Source organism: Octodon degus, unplaced genomic scaffold (assembly GCF_000260255.1).
Source record: "Octodon degus isolate 3935 unplaced genomic scaffold, OctDeg1.0 scaffold00026, whole genome shotgun sequence".
Lineage (NCBI taxonomy): Eukaryota > Metazoa > Chordata > Mammalia > Rodentia > Octodontidae > Octodon > Octodon degus.
In genome coordinates, this window is record NW_004524602.1 from 18,282,677 (window position 1) to 18,299,039 (window position 16,363).

The window sequence follows — 16,363 nt, forward strand, 5'->3', positions numbered from 1 at the left end:
GCACTGAATCCGTCACGGCCTGCCTCGGCAGGGACCTTGTACACGTAGCACTGAATCCGTCACGGCCTGCCTCTGCCTTGTATAAGTAGGTGCTCAATATGCTTTTAAAAGCTTGAGTGAAAAAACTGTACTTGAAATTTCTTGTAATATTTCTTACAAAAGGCCCCTTTTTTTGGTGCGAGGTGTTTGCGGAGAACTACAGCTTGAACCTTGTACATGCCAGACACATGCTCTGTGGCTGAGCTACATCCCTAGGCCAAAATCAGGACTATTTAAATTGCGATATTTATATCTTAGGATTAATTGGGGTCTCATTAATAAATACAAAAGGGGGAAATGTTTGTTCCATAGGTAATTTTATTTCGATTCAGTTTTATGGCATATAATTTGAGAACAACTAGTGCGGGTCCACTATTCTAAGGGTGTGTGTTAATGTATAGTAACTAGGTGTCTATGTCACCTCGTTTGGTAGGGTGGGCTTTTGAGGGTATAAATGGGCTATAAACCCTTGCTTTTCCTGATAACCCTGCCCTTACCATTAAACAATCCATAAGCATGTCAAGAAATGGTGACAACTCCTTTTGTCAAAGTTGGAAAAGTTACATTTAGAGTCTATCATTAAATGACTTAAAATGTTCTAGATCCATTTGTAAGCAGATGTAAGCTTTTAAAAAGCTTTAGCTTACATCCATGTGCAAAAAGGAGGAGTATACCAAAACTGTTGGCAGGTACAAAAACAACTTTTTCTCAATTTGTAAAATAAAAAGGCCTTGTTTTGCTTGCCAATCACTTTTGCTGTTCTACTTTACCATTTAAAGTGAGGACAGAAAGGGCCTGCCTGATAGCTCAGGGGACTAAAGCGCCTGCTTAGGCAAAGCACAGCAGTGGCCCGGGTTGATTCTGGAGTGCCCGGGGCGGGCTGAAGGGGTGACTGACACTGGGCGTGGTGGCTCCCATCTGTAATCCCAGCACTTGGGAAGCTGAAAACAGGAGAATCACTAGGAGTCCAAACTAAGTAGTGAGACCCTGTAGACCCTGCCCTAAATACAGAATAAATAAATAAATAAATAAATAAATAAATAAATAAATGACAGAAAGAAATGTTTGCAATATGTTTTCTGGGCTTAGTCCAGCAAGTCACAGGACTCTTTTCTTATCCTTTCTACTTTCATAGAAGGAATGGCTATGAGGGAAGAGAAAGACAATACAACATTAAAAAAGCATAACACACTCTTTTGGACCATTATTTCACTAAACTTAATCTCTCTAAATTTATTCTGTAGGAAATTACAAATGTATTTCTTCCATAGAAATTGCTATTAAGAAATTTTAGGGGCTGGAGAGATGGCTCAGTGGTCTAAAGCACCTACTTGGAACAAGCTTAGCAAAGCACTGGGACCATGGTTCAATCCCCCAGCACCACATGCCAGCCAGCCCCGCCCCCTGGTGGGCTGAGATGGCCACACACACACACACACACATACACACACACAAAATTAAAAAATAAATAAAATAATTAAAAAAAAAAAAAAAGAAATTTTAAACACCAGACTTTATTTGAACATTAAAAGAACATTTCTAATCAAAAATACATTTCTTTTTGTGTTTTCCGGACTTAAAGAACTCCAACACTAGTGTCTGGGTGTGTAAGCTGGGGGAAGAAGTCAGTAACTTAAAGACGAAGGCAGGGTGACTTAGTTTAGAGCATGACACAAAGTGAGAACTCATTGGGAAGCAGCCCACGTTCCTCCTGCTAAATGACCAATGATGAACGACTCCCCACACCTTCTGCCAGGCTTATGCAGTAATAGGCCTTATTTTACTGCAACAAATGAGGCTCCTCCTCCTATCAGTCATGGTCCATTCCAACCAGCAGGGTGCCAATAAGCCAGAGGCTAATGAAAAGGGCCTCAAACAAAAAGGGAACAATGGAGCCCTCCTAGGTCCAACCCTGGAACTGTGGGCCCAATTTTTTAAACACTACAGTGCACATTTCAGTTAATCATTATTATGTTAATGTTATTGAGTCTAAAGAACAAAGAAACTTATCTCATGAATTACTTTTAAACGTCAACTTCCATGAATTTTCTTTTGTTACAGACTGCAGACCATTTAACCATCCAGATCTCTCTCTCTCTCTCTCTCTCTCTCTCTCTCTCACACACACACACACACACACACACGGGCTCTGAGGTAGAAATCAAAACATAAATTATCACAAAGAAGTCTGATATAATCAACAAAGTTAAACAGTCCCCTTGTTTGATCTCTTTTAAATTAAAGACTGAGTGTTTTGATATGGTATTAGGCACTGAAATAAACCAGATGTTTCTTCCTCTATAGAACTCTCCATGGGCACAATCTTAAAGGGTTATTGTCTGGCAAATGTTCAGGGAAATACACTAGAAATGGCACGAATACACAGATTTTCCTTTCCTTCTATCTACCCTAGTTTATTATCTAAATAATGCATAATCCACAGGGCTTTGGGAACTTTGTGTAAATACTTTCATGTACAATTCTCTTTCTTGCTATCCTGAGATTAAGACCACAATTATCCAGGCTTAAACCTAAAATAAAAGAACCTTTGCACACGCATTATCTGGCCTTACATGTTTAATCACACAGCATTCTGTGTGCACTCTAATACCTAAACTGTAGAACAAAGGTTGCACCCTCAGATGTTTCACCCATGAAAGGCCTTCTAAGGCATGTATCAGACAACTGGAGAACCAGAATTAGCTTCTAATGATAATACAGTGTTTTTCCACGTAAAGCTAAATTCTATATTGACAATATCACATTCTAAGTATCTTAAAATTTCAAATACTCATGGCCAGCATTTCCAAGATCATTAACACTTAACATAAAATTCTGATACACATGTCAGATACTCAAATGTAATCCTCATTAAGGTCCTTCTCATCTCTTCTAATCCTTCCTATCCCAAGATAATGTAATGTTTTTATTTTTTAGCACATATAAAGCACTAACCACATATTTAAGTGAATATGAGTCTGTAATAGCAGTTAAAGAGTGTTTGGGGAGGTGTCTGGATGGGGGAGGCGGAAGACAGACTGAGGGAAGGGATCTGAAATCTGCAGACCATCGCATGTAGTGATGGAGCAGATGGAATGCATCACCATCAGCTATGACAGAAATGATTTATGGAATGACCTGACTGCTCTTGCCTCCTAACAACATGGGATGACAGAGTAGAGTTTCCATGACAACCAAGGCCCACCCACTGACTAGATTAAACATTTCTTCCTTGGCTTCCATCCAAATTTTCTTTTCCAAAGGCATCCTTCCAGGCTAGTATGGGTTCAGAATATGGGAAGACATTCAAGGACATAAGGGGTAACAGAAGACTCTGAAGGCCACTGAGAACACCACAGACTTGTGCCTGCCTATATGCCACGGTTCTCTATAGAAGATTTTTTCCAACAGATGACCTCTGAGGAAAACCAAAACAGAACACTTGAATTGCATGTTCTAGTTTAAAAGGTTACCTAGCAGAATTCAAATGTTATTTGTCCTCTCATGTGAATTTTTGTTAGTAGACTTCTAGGATCAGCAGAAGGAATACAGTAAGCCAACCAAGCCATTAGGAATCTCCAGGATCTAATAATGTTTGATCATAATTTTTTTTTCATAAATAGGTAGTTTTCTTCAGTAGGAATAAATTCAGAAAACAGTGGGACAATCTTCTTGAGCCTCATCTACACATGCTGTAACACAACTCTACAGCATGTGGTGCCTGGGCAGGCACAGTGGTCTCAAACTGGTGAGGCTGAGTTCCCAAGCATAGGCATTGTGATTCCATCTAACTTTCCTGAGCTCAAAGTATTTAACTCTTTCAACCTTAGTTCCTCATGTGTAGCACAGGGATAATAATGCCAACTTTACAGAGTTTTCTTGAGGATTAGATCAGTACTCAGCACACTGTCAAGCACCCAGAAGTATTCAAATTGCACCTAATAGTTTCTTAGGGTCTTGTGATCACCACTATGATTATATATGTTCCAAGACAACTCAGGAAACATTTATTGAGCTCCTCTTTGATGTAGGACTATACTACGTAGCAGATGAATTTGACTTGGTTTCATTTCTCATGACGTTTGTTTATGGCTACAAGGAAAGTTTTAGTTACATAAACGATATATAAGTTTTATGTCTTTAAACCTTTGAAAGGTACAGCATGTTAAAATCTTGTACCTTTGCCATGACTAGAAACTATCATGCAACTCCATGGGCCTTCGAGGGATGTCTTTTGGATGATTAGACTTGAACTCTCTCAAGGCTACTGAGCACTGCTCTCCCTTCTAGTTTCAGCATTCCAAAAGAACAGATTTTAATTCTAACATTTGAAGAGTCAAAATATTGAAACACAACCACTGCTTGTCATTGATTTCTTGACTGATACAAACTAGTTGTTTAAGAAAATGTAAAAAAAGGAAAATACTGTAACATTCTCTGAATCAGTTTTATTCATTTTAGACTGTGCTCTTCAGTGACTGTGGCCTTTTATTTATTTTTAATTTGGGTGTGTGTGTGTATGTGTGTGCGTGTGCGTGTGCGCAGGGTCTCACTATGCAGCTTGGACTCACAGTGATCCTCCTGACTTGTGCCTCCCTACTGCTGGGATTACAAGCACGCGCCACCATGTCTGGACTCCATCACCAGCTCAATGCACCCGGGGGCAGGGCCGGTACATCATGTGGTGCCAGGGATTGAACCCTGGCACCTGCGTTTACCTAAGCACATGCTTAGTCTGCTGAGCTATACCATTGGTCCTTAATCTGGTTTTTTAAAACATCTCATTGTTTAGTTTTGAAAGACTCAGCTGTAGCAGACTGTTTTTTCTTTAAAAGAGTAACTGTGTTGTCTCTCTCGGTACTACTTGATTTACTTTAATGACTCCTAAGTATGTGTTTAAAACAAATATACATACTTAATGATGGATTTTAGCCATTTGTTCTTTAAATTTAAAAAATGCCCAAATTTCTCTTTCTTTCACCTATATCCTAAAACAAAGACAGATTTTTAAATTTTGGTCAGATGGCTGTTCTTTTTTTTTCTTTCTTAATGTATTTGATTGTTACAGGGTCTCATTTCGCAGCTCGGACTCATAGTGACCCTCTTGTTTTCAGCATTCCCAAGAGCGGGAATTATAGGCTTGTACCACTAAGCCTAGATTCTGTGGCTGGCTCAGCCCACCCTAGGGGTGGGGCTGGTGTAGCATGTGGTGCCACAACCTTGGTCCCTGCACTTGCCTAAGCAGGTGCTTTAGTCCGCTGAGCTATCTCACCAGCCCCCAGAGGGCTGTTCTTATACAGGGGTGGGCTGAGAGGGTATTTTTATGAGTTAATTTCAGGGCATGCATAAATATAACCTGAGAACAGCTCTAAAAGTAATAAAATGACTAGCTTTAACTACGTGCTTTTATGACACAAAGTCTAACCACTGCATTCAGCAGTGCAGATAATGCAGCAGAACAAGGAAAACCAATACTCACAGAGGCCAACGCCTTTCCAAGTGCGTCACCTGTCTGAGAGCTTCCAGCAGCATTCCCTCTGGTTCCTAGATATTTCAAGAAGGGAAACAAATCAAGAATTTCTGCAGGAAAAGAAACATTCTTAGCACACTGCCATTATTCTAAGAGGAAGAGTGATGACTACTGTCATCACTGGGTCATCACAGCAAGCTAGGAAGTATGTGTTGTACTCTACAAGTTAAAGCTGTATTTCCTCTTAGTTTCTGGTTTAAAAAATTAAAAGCTTCTTTTTTTCATATTTTGGTTTTTGGAGACAGAGTCTCACTATGTGGGTCAGGCTGGTCTTGAACTTACTATGTAGCCCAGGCTGGCCTCAATCACCCAGCCATCCTCCTGCCTTAGCCTCCCAAGTAGTGGGATTACAAGTGTATGCCACTATGCCCCAATCTTTATTTTTAAACCAAATACTAAAAATAGAATGAAAGATATGGAGTTCACTGAAAATTCCTAAATTAGGTTTTACAAAGTTTTATAAACCAAAAGGCTCACCCAGAATGCTGTCTGATCCATTGACAGGAGGAGTGTGGGAGGCGGCAACATATGGGGAGCTGCTGGTGCCACCACGGTGGAAGCTGGACATTGGGGGAAGACTTGTGCTCATGTCTGTTGGCGAGACTGAGTGAGGAGGGTAACTCTAGAACAGGGAACAGAGATGTGCTCTGTTAAACATATCTCTGACTTGCGTGCATCCATACTGGAGAACTACTGTAACAGGCCAAAAAGAGCATAATAAACTAGCAGCTAACAACTGTCACTACTACAATTTGCTTTCAGTAAATGCAGTAAGCCTAGAAATACTTCCAACTCCAGCCATCTTGGCAGAATTAAGTTTCCTACTTGGAATACCAAAGGAAACACGCGTGAGGCGAGGTGTGGCTGCACCTCTCCGTGTGTGATCGCCTACCAAGCGGTCATGGGAGTGAAGGCTGCCATAGCTACTGGACTGAGACATGTGGGAAGCAGAGGACCCCAGAATTCCACCAAAACCAGGCTGGCTCATCCCATTTGATGAACTCCAAAGGTCAGAAGAATTGTGGGTCCCATCTAAGACAAAAAGAGAAATAGGAAATTTTTCTTAGCTGATTTTAAAATTTTGATGATGTGTATAAAAATTTAAAGGGTACCCTCCAGATATTTCCCCCCTCTTCTAATTTAATCTCCTACCCAGTTTTCTTCTCTTCAAACTATAAAATTATTATGTAAAAGGAAAAAATAGGCTTCTAGAAAAAAATGTAATCCAAATTGTAATAGGTAGTTCAGTCTAAAAATCTTTAGATGATATAAATTCTACCTAAACAGATATTCAATATCTCAAATTTGAGGATTGGTTGGATTTAATTTTTGGTTAAATGGCACACCCATAAATATACCGAAGTTGGACATAGGAGAACCTGTACTGTAACATGTAACTCAGTTGTGCTCCAAATTATCTGATCAAGAAGATTATGGAGCCACAGAGGAATGTGTTCGATGATGTAATGTGAGCCTGGGGAGAGTCACATGGAGAGAAAAAACATTTTCTCAAACTTTCACAGAGAGCAAATTGGTCAAGCAATGGCCATGACTCATCCTCATGTCAGACACTGACAAAAGGATGTACAAAGGGTGGTACAGGCTACAGGATAAATCCTGAGAGTACTTGGCTGACCTTATCAGATACAAAAGTTACATTTCTTTTTATGTAGGTCTTACTATATCTTAGTTTTAACCATCCAGCAGAAAAGTATAAAAATGAGGTATATAAAGTAAATCCATATTAATAAATGAGCTGTAAAAGGCTCAAGTCAATAACTTCTGAGGATAACCCACTAATATTATAGACTGCTAGACAGTGTTAGATTGTTTAGTTGAATTCAAACATCTATAGTATTTAGATGCCAATAGAATACTCACCTCTGACAGGACAAAAAAAAAAAGGATACAAAGGAAAGATCCTTTTGTATTTATATATACAAAATAGGATAAATTTACAGCTACTTTCGCTTAATTCAATGAGAAGAAAGAGGTATACTAACAGTGTTTGGACAGAATATCCTGTCTGCTTCTTGTGCTATGGATAGCCACTAAGAAGATAACAATGTACAGTGTATTAATTATAAAAACTGTCCTATTAATCAGCTGTGAAACTGTCTCATTCATATTTATTTCTCAATAAAAAAATACCGAAGTTCTTAATCTCTTAAAGACCAAGTACATTCTATCAGATGTTTTAAAGCAGTAGAATCAAGAAAGTTCTTAATACTAAGCTTAATTGATAATGATCACATTATAGTAAACCTTCAAATGAAACATGTCCACAGTGACTTCACTCACGATGCAAAGAAACCATTTATGTAACAACTTATATTGTTCCCATATCATATGCTTCTCATAGTTTTAAACCACAGGAGACCACATAAAATGATTTGCTAGTCATGTATTACAGGAACTGCAACACATTTTTTCTCTTTTAACAAGTCTGACTCTGTTCTATAATATATTGGTAATTTTAGGTGTGATCCAAATCTGCAATTTAAGTGAGAAACCGGGGTTAATAGCTTTCATATTTTTAAATTTGAAAACAAGCCAGAACAGCTTTATTCATTTTCCTCAATTTAAGCCCTTGATAAATTCAATCAGTACCTGACAGGCACTCCAATGGTTTGCCTGAAAACCCAATTAATTTACATTAAGCAGCAGAAAACTATATAGCTAAACTGTAAGTTATTTCAGTCCTAAACACCTAGATAATTATAGATACCTGTTACAGCTGTTTTCTTTCCTCACATTCTAAACTTTCATTTATTTATGCATCTGGTACAGGGCCTCAGATGCACTTCAGACTCTTTATGACCCTGTCGGCGCCTCCTCACCACCGGGGTTACAGGCATGGGCCACCACACCTGGTTTTGGTGGTTGGCATGGCATGGCCGGGGTTCTGGGGTCAGCATCACACGCAGTATGGGGGTCCTTGTGCTTGCCAGGCAGGTGCTTTGATGGCTGAGCTATCTCCCCAGTTCCAAATCTTTTTCCTTTTTTAGGTACTGAGGATCAAACTCAGAAGTTTGTGCTTACCAGGCAGGCACTAATGCCGCTGAGCTATCTCCCCAGCCCTCTTGCCTCACATTTTAAAATATGGGTGAACATATAGGTGACTACAGTCATATGTGGTGGCTACTGGCAGTACTTACCTTGCATAAAGAAAGTGCTAGCAAACATACTGGTAGGTGGCTTAGGAGATGGATAACTAGGGGATTCACGGTTGAAATCATCTGAATTTGGAGATGGTGCATACACCTTAAAATTAAATAGGAAAATTAAAGATTTTAAAATGAAAATTATAGTATTTAATATAAAGTGTGTGATACATTCCAAAAAGTACCTAAAAAGTCTATCTATTCCATAAAGGCCTACTATAAATACAAAAGACATTGCCTGAATCTACACAGATTATGTGATGTTTGGTTATTATGTGTTTCATTTTAGCTGATTACTAGGAAAAATATTCTAACTAGCCATGAAATTGTATCTTGGTGTGAAATTATACCAAGAGGATAAATAGACTCACTAAGTGTTGCCTAGGTTAACAAAGTACAAATCTCACAATGGATTATGATTACAAATTAGGTGCAATCGTGCAGGCTTGTAATCCTAGCCTTCAAAAGGCTGAGGCAGGAGGATCACCATGAGTCCCAGGTGAGCCTGGGCTACATAGTGGGCTTAAAGGCAGCCTGAACCACATAGAAAGCCTTTGTCTCCAAACAGCAATGACAAACCTGATGGGCCAACAAATGTCCTCAGAATAGACAGAATTCATTCTTTTTACTGTCACAATATTTATCAAAGAAGATAAAAATGAAGGTTGCCACTTTCTGTTACTATTACAGGGTAACCGTGAAAGGTGCAACACAATTATTCAGTAATGAATTTAACAGTGTTAACAGATATATTAAAACCAAATTCTAGGGGCTGGGGAGATGGCTCAGTAGGATAAGTGCTTGACTGGCAAATGCAAGGATCTGTGTTCAATCCCTGGTTCCGCCAAAAACAAAAACAAAAACAAACAAACAAACAAACCAAAAAAAACCCCAAAAACCAAAAAACAAACAAAAAACCAAACTCTGCTGAGGAATTTTAATTCTTTAAAGTCTGGCTGTATATTAAGAGAAATATAACTGACTTTGTTAAAGCAATATTAATGTCCTTTTGTAAACTTTTGCTTCAGATAAAACTATGAACATTTTGAATTAGCAAATGATCAATATTTGCATTATAAACTTAATAACACCAATGATCAAAACATAATGATTAAAACATAATCACACCATTCTTATAACATCTAAAACCAAGAAGGAAAAGTAAAGAATCAGAAATAAGAGAAAGAAAAGCCATTATGAACTGTATACAAAATGCTTTTATTTTAGTTTGTTAAGGAAACATCCATTAAGTTTTGTTGCAAAATAAAAATTTGTAAGAGTTCACTTAACTAGAAGAAAGTTATATTAAAATTATGGGAGCATGTGAAAAAATTTGTATTTTTGATTGTATAAACATTTGTGTAATTACACACAAGATACTGAAAATGGTTAATTTCTGGATTTAGAATTGTGAAGAACTTTTACTTGCTTGTACTTCTAAATACTATGAACAATAATACGAAAGTTAAGCATGCTAATATTAAAATGGAAGCCACTTAATTTACATAACTATCAATTACATATTCATAAGCTATTTGTAAAGACCTCTGGCAAATCACTCTGATCTTCCTATGGAAGATGGTGCCAACAGAGCTACATGGCTAGGAGTTGATGGGAAGAGCAGAGGAGACAGTGATAAATGTTCAGTACACTACCTTGGGACAAAACAAGCAGTAAGAATGAGCTCATAGCATCATCTTTTGATTATTCAATGGAAGTGTAATGCTGTTAAATATAGCCCTATTGGTCTTCAAATGCTGTTTCTTAAGAGTTTTTGTGTGACAGGCCTTTATATAATACACAACTGATCCCAAATAACAGTTTTAGAAGTTTGTTTTTGCTTTTCTTGGGAGGCTGGACAGTTCTAATATAGGTGTGTCTTTTGATGGATTGGTATTCAGGTTTCTTTCCCGTCTTTCATATCCCAGATGCAAAAACCGAAATCTGTGGTACCTGACAAGTTTGGGCCAAAGTAAGATACATTCCTAAGTATTATCCAGAAGGACCCTACGTAAGAGTTACGGCAGATAAAAAAGTGTGTTCATTGTATATATTAATCATACCACTCTAGTTTAAAAACGTTCATAAAAGATTATGTTAGAATTAAATAACTGTTTAATGTGTTGGAAATGCCTTGGACAGACTGATAGGCAAAGTTTTCAGGAAAGGAACTTCAGACTACTTTCTTTTAATCAAGTTTTAGCTCTAATCTCAGCCACAACTAGATGTCCTTTGCCCTCTTTGTATATAGGTTTCCCCAAAGGAGGCTGAAACTACAAACAGCAAAGAGTAAGTAAATCCACAGACTTAGCCAGGAAATACCAATACAAATGAAATTCTGAAGACAACATCATAACACATACTTTTTATCACAAGTGTGTTTTACTATACTCTTGTTTAGAAAGTATAAAATATAAAATTCTCTAACTGTATGATATAGACTGAAATAACATGTAAGTCACACATTTGATAATTATAAAAAAAACCCAGTTCTGCTGGATCATTTCATACACAAAACCCTGCACAATTTCTCAGTTTAACTTTCTAATTTGTTTCTTTATCCTTTATCCTATTCGGTTTACTGTATATCACACAGGACTTACACTCCTGAATTTTAGAATGTTTGCAAATACAAAAGAAAATGAAATAACATACTTTACTGATTTACAAACTGCTGCTAAAGAAAAAAAATTGATCATATAATAATTAACAGTTGTTAAGGATAGCAAAGATGCAAAGATAAACCACACAAAACAGAAAAAATTTTGAAGCTGTATGAAAAAGATGTGTTAGAGGTAAAGTTTGTTTTTAAAGTCAGTCTTTGTAAATAGGCTTTGAAAAAAAAAGGAGTTTTAAGTGTTACCTCCTATAAATAAAAATGGTAGAAACTCTAGTACTGGATCATTTATGTTTTAACACAAGTTCTAAATTTTCATCATAATAAAAATGTTTTCAAATACATGGCCTCATTCGCACAGGCCCGCCCAATCGCATTTCTAACTCTACAGTTGGTACCCTAACCAAAGCTTGCAACAACACAGATGCAATGCTGTGAAGCGGCCGCTGTGCCAGTCTGTATTTTTCAGATCAAAGACTTCTTGCGGCAAAGTCCAACTGATGTGGTCTCAAAGATTTTATTAATCCCAGATGTAGGGAAACAGCGAGCCAAGTCCACAAAAAGAGCACGTCCATTCCTAGCTACAGTCAGTACTGGCCACAAATTAAAACCAGACTGCTTATGTCATCTGATCACCTGCGCATAGTTGGTAGGTTTTTTTCTTCTTCTAGTTAATGATTTACTCATACATTTAAATTTCAAGGATGATTCTGTATCACAACAACCCTAAAATTAAGAGAAATGAATAGGTACATTTTAAGATGATTAACATCTACCAGGAGTCAAACTATTTTAAAAAGAACAGAAAAAGTACAATTAAGTACTTTAAGATGTTTTATTAAAATGTGGTGGACAGAAGTTTTCTTTAAAAATCTAGTCTCCATTTCAGAAAGCCAGGCTCCTGGCAGATGTAATGGGGCCACGTATTTTTCTTAAGCACTTAAATTTTCCCCTTGAAGAATGGTAGTAAGAAAAAGTATGAGTTTATGACGAATAGACAATCCTAAAAGAATAAAAATGAAAATCTGATACCTCAGTTTTATCAAAGTCTATTTCAAAAACAAAGAACAAAGTCCTATCAATATCTTTAATGTCCTGATCCCACCCACCTCAAAGTGACTATTATAAACAGATAGTATAATTCAAGGATGAATATTTGCAGTTACTCTTAACAGAGACCACACAATAATCTTTGGAATGTTTCAGCTCACACAACCAAGTAAACGGCAAGACCAACTTTAAGAACTCTACGCAGAGAACGGTCTTCTGCCTGAATTTGGAGTCACCCTTAAGTCTAAACGAGATGAATCATCCAAGGAGGACAAAGGGAATCTGTCTTTGTGAAATTTTAGTTGATCCTGATTTCAATGCATTCTTCCTGTGACTGATACTGAGACCATCCCTGGGTGGGAAGAAAGCATAATGACTTTCTGGTAATTGTTGAGAAAAGGCACAAAGTAGTAGAAGCTTTGGACAAAAAAAGATGAATAGATCAGTCTGTGTGATGGCTAACATTTTAAATGACCCGCGTGACTAGGGACAGGTATTTTCTCCTAACAGTAAGCGCTCACCCAGGGGACTTTCCACAGAACAGAAGACGAATGCTCAAGCCACGTGTGTCCACGCATGGAAAGCTCCTACCACTCCTGCACCACAACGAACTCGTCACACAACCACCGGACGCCCAAAATGTGCACAGCCCATCTGAGGAATTAAACGTTTAGTTTTTTTTTATTAAACACATATGTGGCTAATAGTTACTATAGTGAACATTGACTTAGACCATTCTTCCTTATTTAACAATTAATGATCACATACATTATTTTAAAATCAATATTCTAAATTCTTATAAACCTTAAGGTCTATGAAGCTAGCCTAAATTCTCAAAACATATTGGGAATACTGTCACCTAATTTTGGATGAAGCAATATTGAAAAGCTTATCTATTTTTCTAAACATGCTCCAAAACAGAGCTAGTTACCAAGACTTCATTATGTTTGGACTTCTATTACCTCTTTTGTGAGATGATCTAAATAATTCTCTTTAAATTCCAGTATGTTCAAAACCATTATATACTTTAATATGTGCTAATCTGGACCTTTAATACATGACCATTCTATGGTAATAACAGAAATTACCTTGAGCACAATTTATATTCATTTACCACAATAAAACAAAATGAAATTATTTGGCTAATTTACCTTAGAACATAATATTTTAAGTGAAAATTTGATAGTATAATCAGAACAATCACTTTATCTCATTTTTATATAATGATACCTTGTATTTTCATGAGACCTAGCTGAGTACTTAAAACTTGAAAGGAAAAAAGTCTAGATCCACGAGAAAAAGAAAAGCTGAAGTCAAACACTGTAATGACAACTATAATTAAGCCTCTGGGTACAGAATTTTAAAAATATGTACACTTAAGAGTCAGCACTAACAAAAACTACGTAATGCTTATAACAATTTAATTTTTAGTGTGCAAATTATTGCTGATTAACCTACTACTGTTCTGCACTCAGTATAAGGTCTGATCAAAATAAACACTGAATGGAGCCGGGAAGATGGCTTGGTAGAAGAAACGCTTCCCTGGCAAGCGCAAGGGCCTGAGTTCAATTCCTGGTTCTGCCAAAAAAACCCCAAAAATAATAATAATAAAACAGTGACTGTTTAAATTTAAAAAATTATTGTAGCAAAAGACACACTGCCAATAATCCTCCTCAAAACACTACTCCTTGCTTCAAACACACTTACCATTTTAGCCATTTTCTGACGCAAAAATGGAGAAAATGGAGTTGTGAAAATGGAGAGTGTGTTTACAAGGTGTAATCAAAAAGTACTATGAACACAGCTGCTGAGTGCTATCCTACTGAAAGGCAGGCTTGGAAAACATTATAATTCCCTCATCCACCTTGTTCACCACATCTGGCACTGTGCAACATCTGGCTCTTCCCCAGAACCAAAAGATCATGAAAAGTAAACGTTCTGAGTCAATTCAGGACAGCAAGGTGGCCACACCAGTGCGACTAAAGACACTGGTGGAGGACGACCTGCAGAACCGCCCCAGGAAGGCAGCGCATCTTCTAGCATAAAAATAAAGATTCTACTTGCAGGGGCTGGGGAGATGGCTCAGTGGAATAAGTGCTTTCCTGGCAAGCGCAAGGGTCTGAGTTCAATCCCCGGTTCCACAAAAAAAAAAAAAAAAAAAAAAGATTCTACTTGCAGCGAATCTATGATTCGATATACAAAGTTCCTTATTATTGCTGATCTTAATAGGACCTGAATTGAGCAAAAAGAGGTTGTTTAAAAAGTGTTAATAAGACTTTTGTTTTAATAACTATATTCATTCCAATAATTTTGCTAGATAGATATGGAGAAATTAAAGATTTTTACTAAAAATAATTTTCTATGTTTTTCTGCTCAATTTGGATCTGCTATATAGAGCTAAAATTCTATGATTTTTTTGTACATCCTTAGATAAAAACGTACAACTTCAAACTAAACTTTGAAGCTCCTGAAACTTGGGTATGCTACTTCTCTCATCAAAACTACAACATAACCCTAAGGAAAATGACATAAAGCATTTGAATAAATTTGATAATTAACTCAATGCTCTCAGTAGACTACCACACAACATACATATTACACCAAGATGGCAAACTACCATGAAATAATAGCTGGAGCTACTATGACCCTAACCTAGGGAAGGGATACTTCGATAGTGTTAGGAGAAGTGCCCACAGCTGAAGTCACAGCGTGCAGCCAAGGGAGACACCTGAAGCATCGGGGCTGGCACAGGGACACAGCCCCTCTGTGAACGGCGGCTCTCACCTAACTTGCCTATGAAGCACACACGTAGTATTTCTCTAAAGGTTTAATATGTGTTTATTTTTAATAGTTTCCTAAGTAAAAGGACCAATATCTTTCCTCCCAAATTTCTAGAGATATGTCAATAGGTAAATTAAACTTTCTTCTTTAGAAATAAAATTCTAGCTTTCAGTACAAAGCATCTCAAAAATCAATTACTGCTTTTGCTGTATAACAATCACAGTTGACTATTACTAATTTTTTAATTGTAAGGAAAAGCTTTGCAGTATATCAGGCACATTTTTTTTTTAAATTTATTTATTTTATTTATGTGTGTGTCCAGCTCAGCCCACCAGGGGGCGGCACTGGCTGGCATGTGGTGCTGGGGGATTGAACCGCGGTCCCTGTGCTTTGCTTAGCTTGTTGTAAGTAGGTGCTTCAGACCACTGAGCCATCTCACCAGCCCCATGGCACATTTTTATTAATACTGGGCACATGCCACTGGTTTCTATTACAAATACTATTAGTAAGGTAAGTCCCAATAATTGCAATTTTTTTTCATGAAAAAACTAATGTCTAAGAATTCTTGTCTTCTAGGGCAATAATTAAACATATCAACATGTGCCACCTTTTAGCAATCCATATTTAAAGTAAGAATTTCACGGGGCTGGTGAGACAGTTCAATGCTAGACTGTCTGTTCAGCATGTGTATCGCCCTGGGTTAAATATGTAGCTCTGGACAAAAACAAAAACAAAACAAAACAAACAAAATCTCCAAAACCCCCCAAACACTGATCATTTGCTTCAGCTCGTCCAGATCAGTAGAAAGGAACATATTTCTTTCACAAAAGCATTAATAAAACTGCACTGTGACAACAGACTTTACTGGCAAGAATTACAGTTTTAACTGACTGGTATTTATATCTACTTGAATCAAGAAAATAAAGTTGGTCTCACACATGATAATCTTGGATAACTTTGGTAAAGAAAAAAATGATAACAATAAAAACACAATAAATCGGAAGTAGATTTATGTAAAAGCCTTTGTCTTTTAATGTCTTTAGCCCTCTATGTTCAGAGAAGTTTTGTATGACTTCATGTTTTCCTTATCATAAAAGTATTTCATTTAACTATAAGGGCCCACACACAGTCTGGAAATTTTATTTAATTGTACTTTCTTTTTTTTTTTTTTTTTTTTTTTTT

At 37.2% G+C, this 16,363-nt stretch overlaps 1 protein-coding gene across 8 annotated transcripts in view; it reads right to left on the reverse strand.

The window, feature by feature from the left end:
• Positions 1-16,363, reverse strand: part of Tcf12 (transcription factor 12) — a 396,809-nt gene that overhangs the window by 43,423 nt on the left and 337,023 nt on the right. For 7 of the 8 annotated variants that reach the window (XM_023712449.1, XM_004628873.2, XM_023712450.1 and 4 more), the window contains 4 exons: positions 8,728-8,833; positions 6,462-6,601; positions 6,047-6,191; positions 5,519-5,583 (listed from right to left, as the gene is read on the reverse strand). In XM_023712449.1, the coding sequence (XP_023568217.1) occupies positions 5,519-5,583; positions 6,047-6,191; positions 6,462-6,601; positions 8,728-8,833 (456 nt within the window). Of the gene's footprint in view, positions 1-5,518; positions 5,584-6,046; positions 6,192-6,461; positions 6,602-8,727; positions 8,834-12,921; positions 13,055-16,363 lie in introns of all 8 variants that reach the window. The other variant, XM_023712452.1, reaches the window with a different exon arrangement.